The sequence below is a fragment of the Lontra canadensis genome, unplaced genomic scaffold (assembly GCF_010015895.1).
Source record: "Lontra canadensis isolate GAN:19392208 unplaced genomic scaffold, GSC_riverotter_1.0 scaffold14, whole genome shotgun sequence".
NCBI classification, from domain to species: domain Eukaryota; kingdom Metazoa; phylum Chordata; class Mammalia; order Carnivora; family Mustelidae; genus Lontra; species Lontra canadensis.
The window spans coordinates 23,296,192-23,309,347 of record NW_022631008.1 but is presented as its reverse complement, the minus strand read 5'-3'; the positions used below and the strand labels follow the sequence as shown (position 1 = coordinate 23,309,347).

The window sequence follows — 13,156 nt, the reverse complement described above, 5'->3', positions numbered from 1 at the left end:
TTTAATGCTTCCTGCCCACTATTCCCATTTAGGAAATACTCAAGCTATTAATGTATGAATCGAAGGATTTTAGAAGGGTTCTTCTTTATATTTTTTTTCCCATTCTGGGCAATTTATAATTCTTTGAAAATTAAAAGTAATTTTTTCTGGAAGGAACACAATTTACAAGGAGACTTGTTTTAATTACATTTAGTGTATTAATTTCAAAGGGAACAGCTGGCTCAGAAATTTTAGTAACTTTCAAGATCTAAAAGGGTGACAACAACCTTCTGTGATTTGAGGGTAACAGAGAACACAAAATGAAACTAGAGTTAAGATTGTAGACAGAATGCATGTCCCGAGGTTCTGTGCACTTGCTAGAGATAGGTGGCAAAATTCTCTGCACCTTCTAGCCACCAAGTCAAAGAGGGAAATGAGCTGCGAGAGAGGAAGTCATTTTGGGTTGGGACTGAATAGATAGGAACCCAGAACTGGCGTGTTAAGTGTGGTGGGAGAGGCATGGAATGCAAACTCCCAAAATAGTAAAATGATGTAGGCTGTTAGACGGTATCAGTGGCAATAAAACGGAACAGAAGGTAAGATGAAGAGAGCAGACAGGAGTGAGGGAGAGAGCCTTGAGGATATGTGAGGAATAGCAAATCAGACAAAGGAAATCCTTCTGAAAGGCCCTGACATGGAAGGCTTGTCTGGCACCTTCCAGGAGCAGCAGGAAAGGCCAGTGTGGCTGGAGTATAGTGACTGAGGTACAGAGCTGAGGAGATGGGGGCGAAGAGAGAGGGAGGGGGAGGGGGACCCACAGGCAGCAGCTATGAAGTTTACAGTGACAGATAGAAACTCAGCTACTCCCACCACGTAGTCTTTAGAAGAATGTTGTTCTGTGCTTACTTACAAAGCAAATGAATTCTCTCAACAGTATCTCCTTAGCTAATGTGGTATCAAACATCGAACACGTTTGATAATGTCCCTCATTCTGGGTGGGTAGCAGAACACCAAAGTGCAGTTCAATACTAGTGATTTTCTAGGGACCTGAAACTATGCAGTTCCAATCAGCAATTCCCTGATGCTCTGGCTTCGTTTGAGAAGAAAATGTAAGAATACTTAAAGCAGTGATTCTCTTTTGGGTCCCGTACTTCTTTGGGAAAATTAGGCTAGATCCCTAGTGCATGCCTGCAGAATCCCACCACATTTTGCATGTTATTAGATTCAGTTCACAAGTTCAGAGGGTTCACACACACACACCCCCCCCCACCATGCACCCCATCCCAACTCATCCATAAACTCTAAGCCGAACACCGTTGGTCTAGAGGGAAAAGAAACCTACGACAAGCAGACATAGTAAAAACCCGGAACCCAGGGTTGCTTGTGCTGATAGGACAGATTCATCTGTTTCAACAGGAAGCCAAATTGAGGATAAGATTGATTTCCATTTATGAAAGTTGATGAGCTTGTCGGGACATGTCTGAACAAAAGACATTTATTCCACTTTGGCAGGAATGTGGTCAGGAATGTGATTTTTCTTAGAGAGCTACTGAATCCACTGTAACACACTAAAAAAGGATCCCAGAGCTCCCTCCTATAGAGAAAGCTGTGGTAATTTTAGCCTGGAAAAATTGTAAGGCAGATGTTACCAAGAACCGTTTGCACAGCTTAAAAAAAAATGTGATATGTTGGTATTTTTGGTATTTGGTATTCTTGGTAAAGAGTTCATAGAATGTTTAGCTTTAAGCACTTATAGATTCTTGGTGAACCTAAAATGAAAATTCTTTTGTCATATAATCTTCGGAAGCTGAATGATTATTTGCTTTTGGGATTATTTATCTTTGAGCCAGCTCATGTTGAAAACCTATTATGTGTTTATCCAGTTATGTTGACCTAATATTTTCCCTAATTGTAGTTTCTTTTGCATTGCAGTGTTTTAATCTTGGGTGCTTCAGGTGGAGTTGGTACTTTTGCTATACAGGTAAGACTGTTTTGTTTTTTAATCTTATGACTAGAAAGAGTATTTCCATGAGTTTATAAATTCACATATGAGAAATAATTTTTTCATGAAAAGTTCAGTAAATTCATTATAATTTCAGCTTGCTCTTCTAAGGAGGGAACTTCCTAACATAGAAGTAAGCATTAACCTTTCCAGTGGTTTAATATATGAGTTAGTTTGTGGCTGTCCTCTCTAGCAAATGTAGGAAGTCTTTTAGGGAGGAAGGCTGGGGACAGTGCATGTGGATGGGAAGTTTGCAGTTTGGTAGAAATGAATAAGTTGATTCTAAAATGTATGTAAAAATGCAGTGGCCAAAATACTGTAAAGATAGCAGTGTTCCACCAAAATGATGTACAGATTCAGTGCAATCTTACCAAAATAACAATTGCCCTTTTTGCATAAATGAACGAGCTGATCCTAAAATGCATATGGAATTGAAGAAGACCCCAAATTGACAGTCTTTAAAAAGGGCAAAGTTGGAGGATGCACATTTCTCGATCTTAAAACTTAATACAAAGCTATAGTGGTCAGAACAATGTGATACTGGCATAAATATAAACATATAGATCAATGAAGTAGAATTGAGCATCCAGAAATAAAAACCTGTATCTATGGCCAATTGATTTTTAACTAGGATGGCAAGACCATTAAATAGGGAAAAGAATAGTCTTTTTAATGTAACTAATGGTGCTGAAATAACTAGATACCCACATCCAAAAGAATGAAGTTGGACCCCTACCTCACATCATATGTGAAAAATAACCCTGGGTCAAAGACCTAAATATAAGAGCTAAAACAATCAAACTTTTAGACAAAAACAAGAGTAAATCTTCATGGCCTTGGATTTGGGAACAGATTTTTAGGTATGACATCAAAAGCACAAGCAACAGAAGAAAAAAAACCAGATAAATTGGACTTTATCAAAATTAAAAGCTTCTGTGCATCAAAAGACACCATCAAGAAAGGAGAAAGATGACCTACAGGGATCAAATCTTTGCGAATCATTTCTCTAATAAGGGTCTAACATCCAGAATAGGTAAGAATTCTTACAACTCAACAAAAGACAACCCAATTAAAAATTTAGCAAACCACTTGAATAGACTACCTCCCCAAGAAAATATACAAATGGCCAGTAAGCCCACAGAAAGGTATTCGGTGTCATTAGTCATTAGGGAAATGCAAATCGAAACCTCGGTGGACTCTCCCTTCACACCTACTAGGAGGGCTATTAAAAAAAAAAAAAAAAAGGAAAATAATGTTGACCAGGAGGTAGAGAAACCGAAACTCTCAACCACACTGGTGGGAATGTAAAATGCTGCAGCTGCTACGGAAAACAGCTGGGCGGTTCCTGAAAATGTCAAACATAGGATTACCATATGACTTGGCAGTTCCATTTGTAGGTATATACCTGAGAGAAATGAAAACCTGTTCAGACAGAAACTGGTCCACAGATGTTCATAGTGATACCCGTATTCCTAGCAGCCAGAGAGTACAGGCAGCCCTAATGCCTGTCAGCTGATGAATGAACAAAATGTGGTTTACGCATTAGTGAAATCATACTCAGCCATGAAAAAGAATGAAGTTATGCATGATTCAACACTGAGAAACCTGCAAAACATTATGCTTAGTGGAAGAATCCAGACACAGAAGGTCACCTTTTGTAGGATTCCATTTATATCCTCTCTGGAGGAAGATCTGTAGAGACAGAAAGCAGATGAGTGGTTGCCAGGAGCTGGGGGAGAAAGAAAGAGGGGATGGCTGCTTAATGGGCATGGGGTTTATTTTTGAGCTGAGGAAAATGTTCTAGAATTAGACAGTGGTGGTGTTGTACAACATGGTGATGTACATAATGAGTTGTACACTTTAAAATTGCTGAAGTGTTGAATTTTAAGTTTTTATATGAATTTTATAAAATTCTATATGAATTCTCAAACAAGAAAACAAAACAGTGCCCTGAGCTTCCAGGAACAGGACGGCACCGTTATGGTCAAATATGTCACTGATTTCCTGGGAAGAGGGCTTGATTAAGCTTCCCTCAATATGCAGGGAGAGGCCCTTTCTGCAGCCTGGTGACCATACTCAGAAGCTCTGCCACATCACTTTCCAGAAGAGAGACTTTGGGTGCTATGATCTCTCACCCAGACCCCACATCAGCTCTTTTGAAGACCCAGATAGTGCTGGAGTTTTCCAGCCACCTGCTAACTAAATTAGGGGTAAAGGGATAGGACTCCTAGGGGATGCATGCACACCTTGACTTCTTTTTAATTCCTCATTAGATACTGCTATGGTCTAAATGTTTGTGACCCTGCTGAATTCCTATGTTGAAGTCCTGATGCTCAATGTGGTAGTAGAGAGCAGGGCCTTTGGGAGATGAAAATGCCCAAAAAGAGGTTCAGCAGAGCTCCATAGCCTTTCCACCATGTTGAGGACACACAAGGCACTGGTTATGTGTGTGTGTGTGTGTGCTAGGAAGAGGGCTTTCAACAGGATGGGACCATGCTGATGCCTTAATCTCAGACTTCCAGCCTCTATAACTGAGAAATATATTTCTACTTATAAGCTACCTAGTCTGTGGTATTTTGTTAGAGCAGCCCAGACTAAGACACCCAGGCCTAGTCCAGAGACTGGGCAAATGTAGTTTAATGAATAACTAAATGGAAGAAAAGAAAAGTAGGGAGAGTGGGAGGAAAAGAGAAATACCAAATACTGTTGGTTAGAGTGTAAATTGGTACAAGCACTTAGGGAAATCATTTAGTATCATCTACCAAATCTGAATATGAATTGCCCTAGGGCAACCCAACAATTCCACTTTTATGAATATACCCTACAATGATTTGTACAGTTAACATGCATGTTCACCAAAAGATATATACCAGATTTAGAGATCTCATCCACCAGAGGAAACAACTCAAGTGTTTATCAACAGTGAAATGGACAGGTAAACTGTGGTCTATCTTACGCTGGAATATTACACAGTCATGAAAACTATAGTTGTACACAGTGAGGTATGTGAAACTCATGAGCAGAATATTAGTGAAAGAAGTCACACAGCCTCTATGATTCTATTTAATGACATTCAAGAACAGGTGAAACTAAACGATAGGGTTTAAGGATGCCTACCTAGGGAGTAAAACTCTTTAAAAAGTGGGGGAACAGCAAAAAGGGGCATGCAATAGTCCAGATGGTGGTATTACTTCTAAAGGAATGAGGGAACTATGATTGGGAAGGGGAAAGCAAGGATGCTTAGGAGTGTGGCGTGTGGTCTAGTTCCTAATCTAGAGCGATGCTTAGAATACTGTTTGCTTTGTAATAACGTTTATATTCCATGCACTGTTCTGTGTGTGTTACATTTCACGACAAAAATATTTTAATACAGTAAAAACAGAAATAGGAAAATATCAAGGTTCTATCTAACACAAAGTTATTATGAGAGAGTGCCTGCGTGGCTCAGTTGGTCAAGCGTCTGTGTTCAGTTCAGGTCATGATCCCAGGGTCCTCAGATGGAGTCCCATGTTGGGCTCCTGGCTCAGCAGGGAGTCTGCATCTCTCTCTACCCCTCTTCCTGGTCATGCACATGCTCGCTCGCTCTCTCTCGTGCTTGCAACAATAAATAAATCGTTAAAAGAAAAAGCTATGAGAATGAAGATTAGAAAGACATATCTAGAGATTACAGCACGTCAGAAAACATGCCCACAAGACAGATCACATGTAACTCACAATTTTTAATTGTTTTTTTAAGTTGGCTCTACCCCCAGTGTGGGTTTTGAACTCACAACCCTGAGATTAAGAGTCGCATCCTTTACTGTGCCAGCCAGGCACCTGCAAATGTAACCTACAATTTCAAAACAAGTTAAAAAATTAAAAGTATACAAGACTTTTAGAAAATCTTAGGGGGGCGGTAAAAGTAAAACAAATAGAAAATAAAACATAGAAAGTAAAACAAATTAAAAATCTTGGGGGGATAAAAGTAAACAAAAATATTTAACAGTGAAGACTAAACCAGAAGGAATTCAATAGCAAATTAACAGGATACATAATGCTGCCCTAAATAGAAATATATGTATAAATAGGAAAAATTTTAAATTACAAAAGAAACCAAGAAAAAACCAATTCAAGAGGAAGTGCCAAATATTGAAATTAGGAAAGAAGGGTGATGTATGCGTAGTAGGCTCTGAAGAGGAAAACCAAAACAAGGGAATAAACACTAAAATCTATAATTCAAGAAAATTCCCTATCTTCCTGAAAATAAATGATTTGAAACTACATATTAGGTGACCACAGTACTTATATAAGAACATGGACCTAGATAGAGCAATATCAAGGAAAACCCTGTTAGTAAAATTAACTGGCTTTCAAATAAAAGGAAAAAGGGGCTCCTCGGTGGCTCAGTTGGTTGAATATCTCTGCTCAGGTTTGGATCTCAGGGTTGTGAGATTGAGTCCCATATTGGGCTCTACATGGGACGTGGAGCCTACTTAAAAAAGAAAGAAAAAAAATCCTTGGGACACCTTTAAAAAAAAAAAAAGTATTGTGTGACTTAGAAGTAAAATTAGATTAGCATCAGACTTTTTGACTGCAGTGCTGTAAGGCTAGGGGAGGAAATGGAGTAACCTATTTAAGACGCTCAAGCAAGAGTACACTAAGACTATATTAATTTTATATATGTAACAAAACTGGTGCACTGTTAATAACTTGTGAGAACTCGGGGAATATGTTCTCCTTTTCTGAGAAACGTACTAGAGCTGACAACCAAAATGACTGGAGAGAGATCACATTAAGGGCTGGTGGTAAATGTTAAATGTAAATTTTTCTATAGAACTAAAACCAAGGACTTATTAAAGTACATTGTGTAACAGCCTATCCTCTGACGAGGTTAAACACAGCACAACTATTTATTAAAAGCAGAGGAAAACTGGGAGAGCATGTATTAAAGTTCTAATGCTTTCATTAATCCGCTCCATTGTATTAATAGTAATAATGATGTTAGTATTATTTAGAGGATATTTTAGGTGTTATATACAATAGGACAGATGGATATTTATAGCATATTTTAATTCTGTCGTCCCCTGTGTCTCTGACAGGATTTTAGGTGTGGAAGGAAAGAGATACAGAGGTAATAGAAAAGAAGTCAAGGAAAAACTTTGTAGTCTTAAATTTGAATTGGAAGTATCAATATGAACTCGAGATACTCTATGTAGAGCTATCTCTTGATAGATCATTGCTCACTAAAAGAATGCAGGACTTCTTAGAGAAATGGCAGATTCTAGATCTAGGGCACAAAATGTACAAGAATGAGCCTAGAATACATTAAATAGGAAGAAAACTATCAAAGACTAACTTGAGTCATATCGGAGAGACTTAGGAGCCAACTTGAAGAAACTCTCAAAGATGTGACAATTTGAGCTTCAGTAATAGTAATACAAAGGACTAAAGCCCTTCAAATACATTTAAATCCATGAGTTCATATTTTTTTTTAAAAAAGGTCACTTTTGGGGACACCTGAAAAAGCGTCTGCCTTTGGCTCAGATCATGATCCCAGCATGTTGGGATCGAGTCCCACATTGGGCTCTTTGCTCAGCGTAGAGCCTACTTCTCCCTATGTCCCTCCTTCCACTCATGCGCTTTCTCTGAAAAATAAATAAAAACCTAAAAAAAAAAGAGTCACTTTTGGAAAATGATAGGGAACCAATTTATGTTACTAATTGGTAAAGGGAAACAGTTACTCATCTTGCCTTTCCTATGTGAATTGTACACCTGAATAAGCAAAATAATGTATGAGGAGAGTTTTTATAAAAATATTGAGAAAATACTTTAAAAAAAAAAATTAGACTATCACCGTTTGCAACCACCGTTAAACAGCTGCTAAGATCTTAAGAGCAGTGACCAGACTTTACATGCCCCCCTGCGATTTTGCTGGACCATATCCATAGTCTTGTAAAAAAAATTGAAACCGAAAACACAGGGAACAAAGCAACCTGTGGAATTGCCCCCTGAGTGTGCAGTCGGAAATCCCAGACTCAGGGAAACTCTCCGTGGCCTGGATTCTTCCACAATGAAATTATAGGAAAGTAGAGGGCTAGAAGAGGAGCATACCATTTAAAGAGAGACTTAAAAGACCTCTTATTTTTATTCTTGGTGAATCAAAGTCTGATCATTTTTACTAGGTCTGACAGGTGGCTTGCTGTAGTTCTTGTTAAGACGAAGCACTTGGGGTTCTCTAGAGATGAGTCTGAAAAACGTACACATGGGTGCCAGCTATTTTTTAAAACACATAGTCGGTTTTTCTACCCCCCTCCCTTTTTTTTGGACAGGTAATGAAAGCATGGGGTGCTCACGTGACAGCAGTTTGCTCTCAGGATGCCAGTGAACTTGTAAGGAAGCTCGGGGCAGATGATGTAATTGATTACAAATCCGGAAATGTGGAAGAGCAGTTGAAGTCTTTAAAACCGTATGTATTAGGACAATGTTCACCTTGGGAAGTGGGAACAAGGACAGTTGATCATGCAGACCTGAACGGTTTCGTGATTTTGTAATCACTTCGGGATCTTAGAAAAGAATCAATAAAAATACCCCAAAAAGAGTCATTTGGGGTGGTTTCCGTTTGAATTCCAGATGTTCATATAGCACCGTGACATGATGTGGTGTGTTCTGAGGAAACTATGTTGCTTGCATGGTCTTTTGTTAATTTCTAAGTTAACTTACTGTTTACCTGAAGACAGAACTGGAAGTTGTGTTCGGTTTGGTGGCATCTGTCACCACAGGAGCAAATAGAGAGCAGTGCGTGAAAATACTTGATTAGCACTGAACATTTTTCTGTCCATGTTTGGGCTTAACAAGGGCATCAGAGAAACCAAGGCAGTAGAAATACTGGTAATCAGAGCCCTGCGGATGTTCTCAGTGCATCTGAATGCCCGGCTGTGATTTCGTTTGTATCAAACAGGAGCAGACTCTCTGATTCAGACCCTGTTGCTCCTGACTGTGCTTTGGGCAGAACTAGGGAGGGAGCTTGTTAATCTTGTCTTCATCTAGCCAGCATCGCACTGTGGCTGAGAACACAACTGAGCAGTGTTTGGAAAGATGTTTGATTGCTGCTTTTTCAACGGTTTTCCCCCTTTCTCTGTTCGTTTTCAGAAGGCAGTTATTCTTGTCCACTTTGAGTAGAAGCTTACAGTTGACCCATGAACAGCATGGGGGTTAGAGACACTGACCGCCACATAGGTGAAAATCTGCATATAACTTTTGACTTTCCTAACACTTAATTATTAAATTAAGTGTTAAATTAACCAGAAGCCTTACCAATAACATAATCAGTCAATTAACACATATTTTATATACCATATATATATTCGATACTGCATTGTTAGAATAAAGTAAGCTAGAGAAAAGGTTACTAAGAAAATCATAAGGAAGAGAAAATACATTTACAATATGTGTTGTATTTATTGAAATTTATTGAAAAAAGTTCTGGGTATAAGTGGTCCTGTGCAGTTCGAACCTGTTAATGGGTCAGTGGTATTTTCATGGGTTTAAAAAAAAGACAGAAAACAGAGGGGAGCCCCCACTGAACACTACCTAGCCTTTCTTAGCCCGCAGTACCCACTCCCAACAGTGGGATGGCCGTGCAGCCCCGAGGAGCCAGCAAATCCCGCTTCCTTCAGCTCTGCCAGGCAGGCTCCAACATGCCGTACAGCTGCGGTGCTGAACAAGACAGGACACCGCCCCCCACCCCCCCACCAGCCCTTCCATGGGGCTTCCATTCCAGTCAGGGAGGTGTCAGTGGTAAGTGCTCCCAAGAACACTGATAGAGGGAAAAGAGTGAAAAAAATGATTGGGGGAGGATGTTTGAAAAAGAGGGGTTTAAGGAGCACCTGGGTGGCTCAGTTGAGCATCTGCCTTGGTGTCAGGTGATGATCCCAGGGTCCTGGGATTGAGTCCCGCACTGGGCTCCTGGCTCAGCGGGAGCCTGCTTCTTCCTCTGCCTGCCCTTCTCGCTCTTTCTCTCTCTGACAAATAGATAAATAAAATCCTTAAAAAGAGGGGGGCATTTAAGAAGGCCTCTGGGGCATTGGAGCAGAAGGTTTGCAGAGCAAGCCAGGAGAATGGGATTTTTTTCGGGGGGGATCCCCTACTGTATCCGTCCACCTGTAACAGTGTAGTAACATATTCTGGGTGCTCAGTGAACATTTGTTCAATGCATGATTGAAGGAATCTAGGAGAAGAGCACTTGCTCAGGTCGCGATAACAGCAAATACAAAGCCCCTGTGGCAGGAACACGGAGGGACTGAGGAATCCTCCCCTGTCCCTTGCAGAGATGTCAGCTACTTCCTGCCTGTGCGTCAGGACCCCATCTCTCTGGGCCTCTGCCAGCTGCCTTCTAGAGTGGAGTTTCAGTTCATCTCCTGTCTTCTGCGGCTTCTAGGAATAGCAGCATGAGACTGAGGTGGAGGCCAACCCATTCCCTTCTATGTACTTTAAGTTGTATGTGTGTCTGGAATTTGTCCCCAGAGAACGGAGACCCTGACCGGTGGAAATCGGGTGCATACTCGGGCTGGCCCCCAGAGCGAGGCTCTGGTCTGCCTCTCTGCCTCTCTCGCCGTGGTCTTGCTTCTTTTGCTCACTCTGTTCTGGTAGGGGAATCTCTCTAGCTCGCAGATGCCAGGCTGTTACTTTTACTTGTTTTTGACCACTTTAGTTACAGTTGACGTTTGTAACCTTTGTCTGAAGTTTGGCCTCTGAGTCCACCAAGAATACACTCATTTCTCCTTTTAAATAGCAGCTTCTTAGATTTGAATCTCAGACTATTACAGCAGGAAAGGGCTCTGAATCACTTAGGTCCAACTCAATCATGTTGTCGAGACACTAAGGGGCAGAGGGCTCAGGAGTTTCTGTGTGCTCAAGGTCATACCACTTTTAAGCGTCAGTGGGAGAGCTGAGTCTACGGCCTGTGTCTGGACTTCCCTTTCAGTCAGTGCCTGTTCTAGAATACCAGGCTGCCTGTACGTTTTATTTAAATTAAGTGTCATCATGTTTGTTTATTCAAAACCTGCGAATGAAATGGAAACTTAAACTCATGAAAATAATTTTCTGTTCTTTTTTAATGAAAAGAGTAGTCATTGAGTAAAGTCATTCTCCTTTCCTTCAGTTTTTACTTGTTTTTCTTCATTCTTGTTCCATGAAAGGTAGGCTCAAGATCCACAAATTTGGCTAAAGCTGATTTTAGATGTTTCACTTCATCCAGATGAATTTAGAAGGGAAAAAGGATTTACCAGAACGGAATTCACTTATTAATTTGCTTAACTGATAAGCATACATTTCCTTCCTCCCTTCCTTTCTTTCTCCCTTCCTTCCTTCCTTAAGATTTTACTTATTTTTTAGAGAGAGTGCACGAGCAGGGGTTTGGCAGAGGGAGAGGCAGAAGGAGAAGCAGACTCCCCAATGAGCAGGGAAGCCCAAATTGGGGCTTGATCCCAGGACCCTGGGATCATGACCTGACCCAAAGGCAGACGTTTAACTGACTGAGCCATCTAGGCATCCTAAGCACACATTTTCTGAGTAGATATTTGTTTACAAAAATATTTAAAAGCATTCTTGGGTTTTATCCCCTGTAAGTGAAATGCAGTGATTACAGCAAGTTGAGATTAGCTTTAAGGAGTTGTGTGTCTCAGTTCCCCAGTTCATAGGACTGGGTTTTGAGGGCATGTTAGAACACAATTGAAGACTGAGAGCAGATTGTTAATTTGTCTTTATGTTGTCCTGATGCCGTACTTGAAGCCAAAAAGTAGGAGTAAATTCCAGATGAAAGGATGCTTCTATGAGCAGTTCTGGTTATGGAGGGAATAAAAGTAAATCATTCTGTGGGTGAAAAGCTTTTATACTTTATTTCAAGTATTCAAGCGCACTAAAGGATACTTTGACTTACATTGGATGGATAGCTTTGCAATTTTCCATAAAGCTTAGGTCAGGGTTTCTCAACCTTGGCAAGCTTGGTTTCTGAACTATGGACATTGTGGATTGGATAATTTTTGTTGTGAGGGGCTGTCCTGTGCATTCTGTGTATAAATACCATCCCTGGCCTCTAGGTGCCAGGAGTCCCTTCCCCCCACCTCCCCCAATTGTGAAAACTAAAAATGCCTCCGGACATTGCCTAATATGTCCCCTGGGGACCAAAATTGCCTTCGGTTGAGAACCACTTGTTGAAGTCATCCTTAAAGAGCTAGAAAAATGATATAATTTTATGACAAAAAAATTAGTCACATTTTATTTAGTTTGGAGAAAAGCCAGAATGGGTGAGTGGAGGTGCCCTTTTCTCCTTCATCAACGCAAGTCGTGTCTCCCCCCACCCCTGCTGGATGGCATGGGGCAGCATGGTTTGTGAGCGGTCATTGAAGTACACCCGATCGCTGACTGGCGATGGGAAGGAAGGGGGCATTAGAGCCGTATGTAAAGACGGATGAGGATGTTTTGATTTGATTTTTCTTTTGGTCTCCAGGTTTGATTTCATTCTTGATAATGTCGGTGGATCCACTGAAACATGGGCTTTAAATTTTCTCAAGAAATGGTCAGGAGCCACATATGTGACTCTGGTGACCCCTTTTCTCCTGAACATGGACCGACTGGGCATTGCAGACGGCATGCTGCAGACAGGAGTCACCGTGGGTTCTAAGGCATTGAAGGTAGGGAGGAGAGTCCTGGTTGGTGAGAGCAAGCGGTGCCTCCTGCTTCTGGAAACTGGTTTCCCTCTAGCCAGTTTCTTCTGTCTTGGAGCAGCATGGCACAGTGGCTGCAGTGTGGGTTCTGGAGTCGCACACTGACCAAATTCAAATTTTGGTCTCCACTTAGTAGCTGTGTAACTTGCAAGTTACTTCGTGTCACTAAGCCCTGATGTCTTTACCTCCAAGATGACACTAATAGGGTATCTTCCTTATTGCATGTCGTAGGATTAAATGAGGTAATCCATGTAAAGAATTTAGTCTAATGTCTGGTACATAAAACTTACTAAATATTCAGCTTTATTATTAGCAGTTACCTGTCTTGATTCCATGTGATACATCTCTCTCTGCTTCTTTCTTGCCTCTACTTGGTGGTCTTCGCTCTCTTTCACCAGTCTTAACACATACAGGCTCTCATGTGTAAGTGCGGAGGCTTTATTAAGACCAGGTAGAGCCAGCTGTTTTCGTG

The 13,156-nt window shown here is 40.8% G+C and overlaps 1 protein-coding gene across 5 annotated transcripts in view; it reads left to right on the top strand.

Annotated features, from left to right (window-relative positions):
* Positions 1-13,156, top strand: part of RTN4IP1 (reticulon 4 interacting protein 1) — a 49,916-nt gene that overhangs the window by 24,815 nt on the left and 11,945 nt on the right. For all 5 annotated transcript variants that reach the window (XM_032858241.1, XM_032858243.1, XM_032858244.1 and 2 more), the window contains 3 exons: positions 1,912-1,960; positions 8,290-8,426; positions 12,468-12,651. In XM_032858241.1, the coding sequence (XP_032714132.1) occupies positions 1,912-1,960; positions 8,290-8,426; positions 12,468-12,651 (370 nt within the window). The remainder of the gene's footprint in view (positions 1-1,911; positions 1,961-8,289; positions 8,427-12,467; positions 12,652-13,156) is intronic.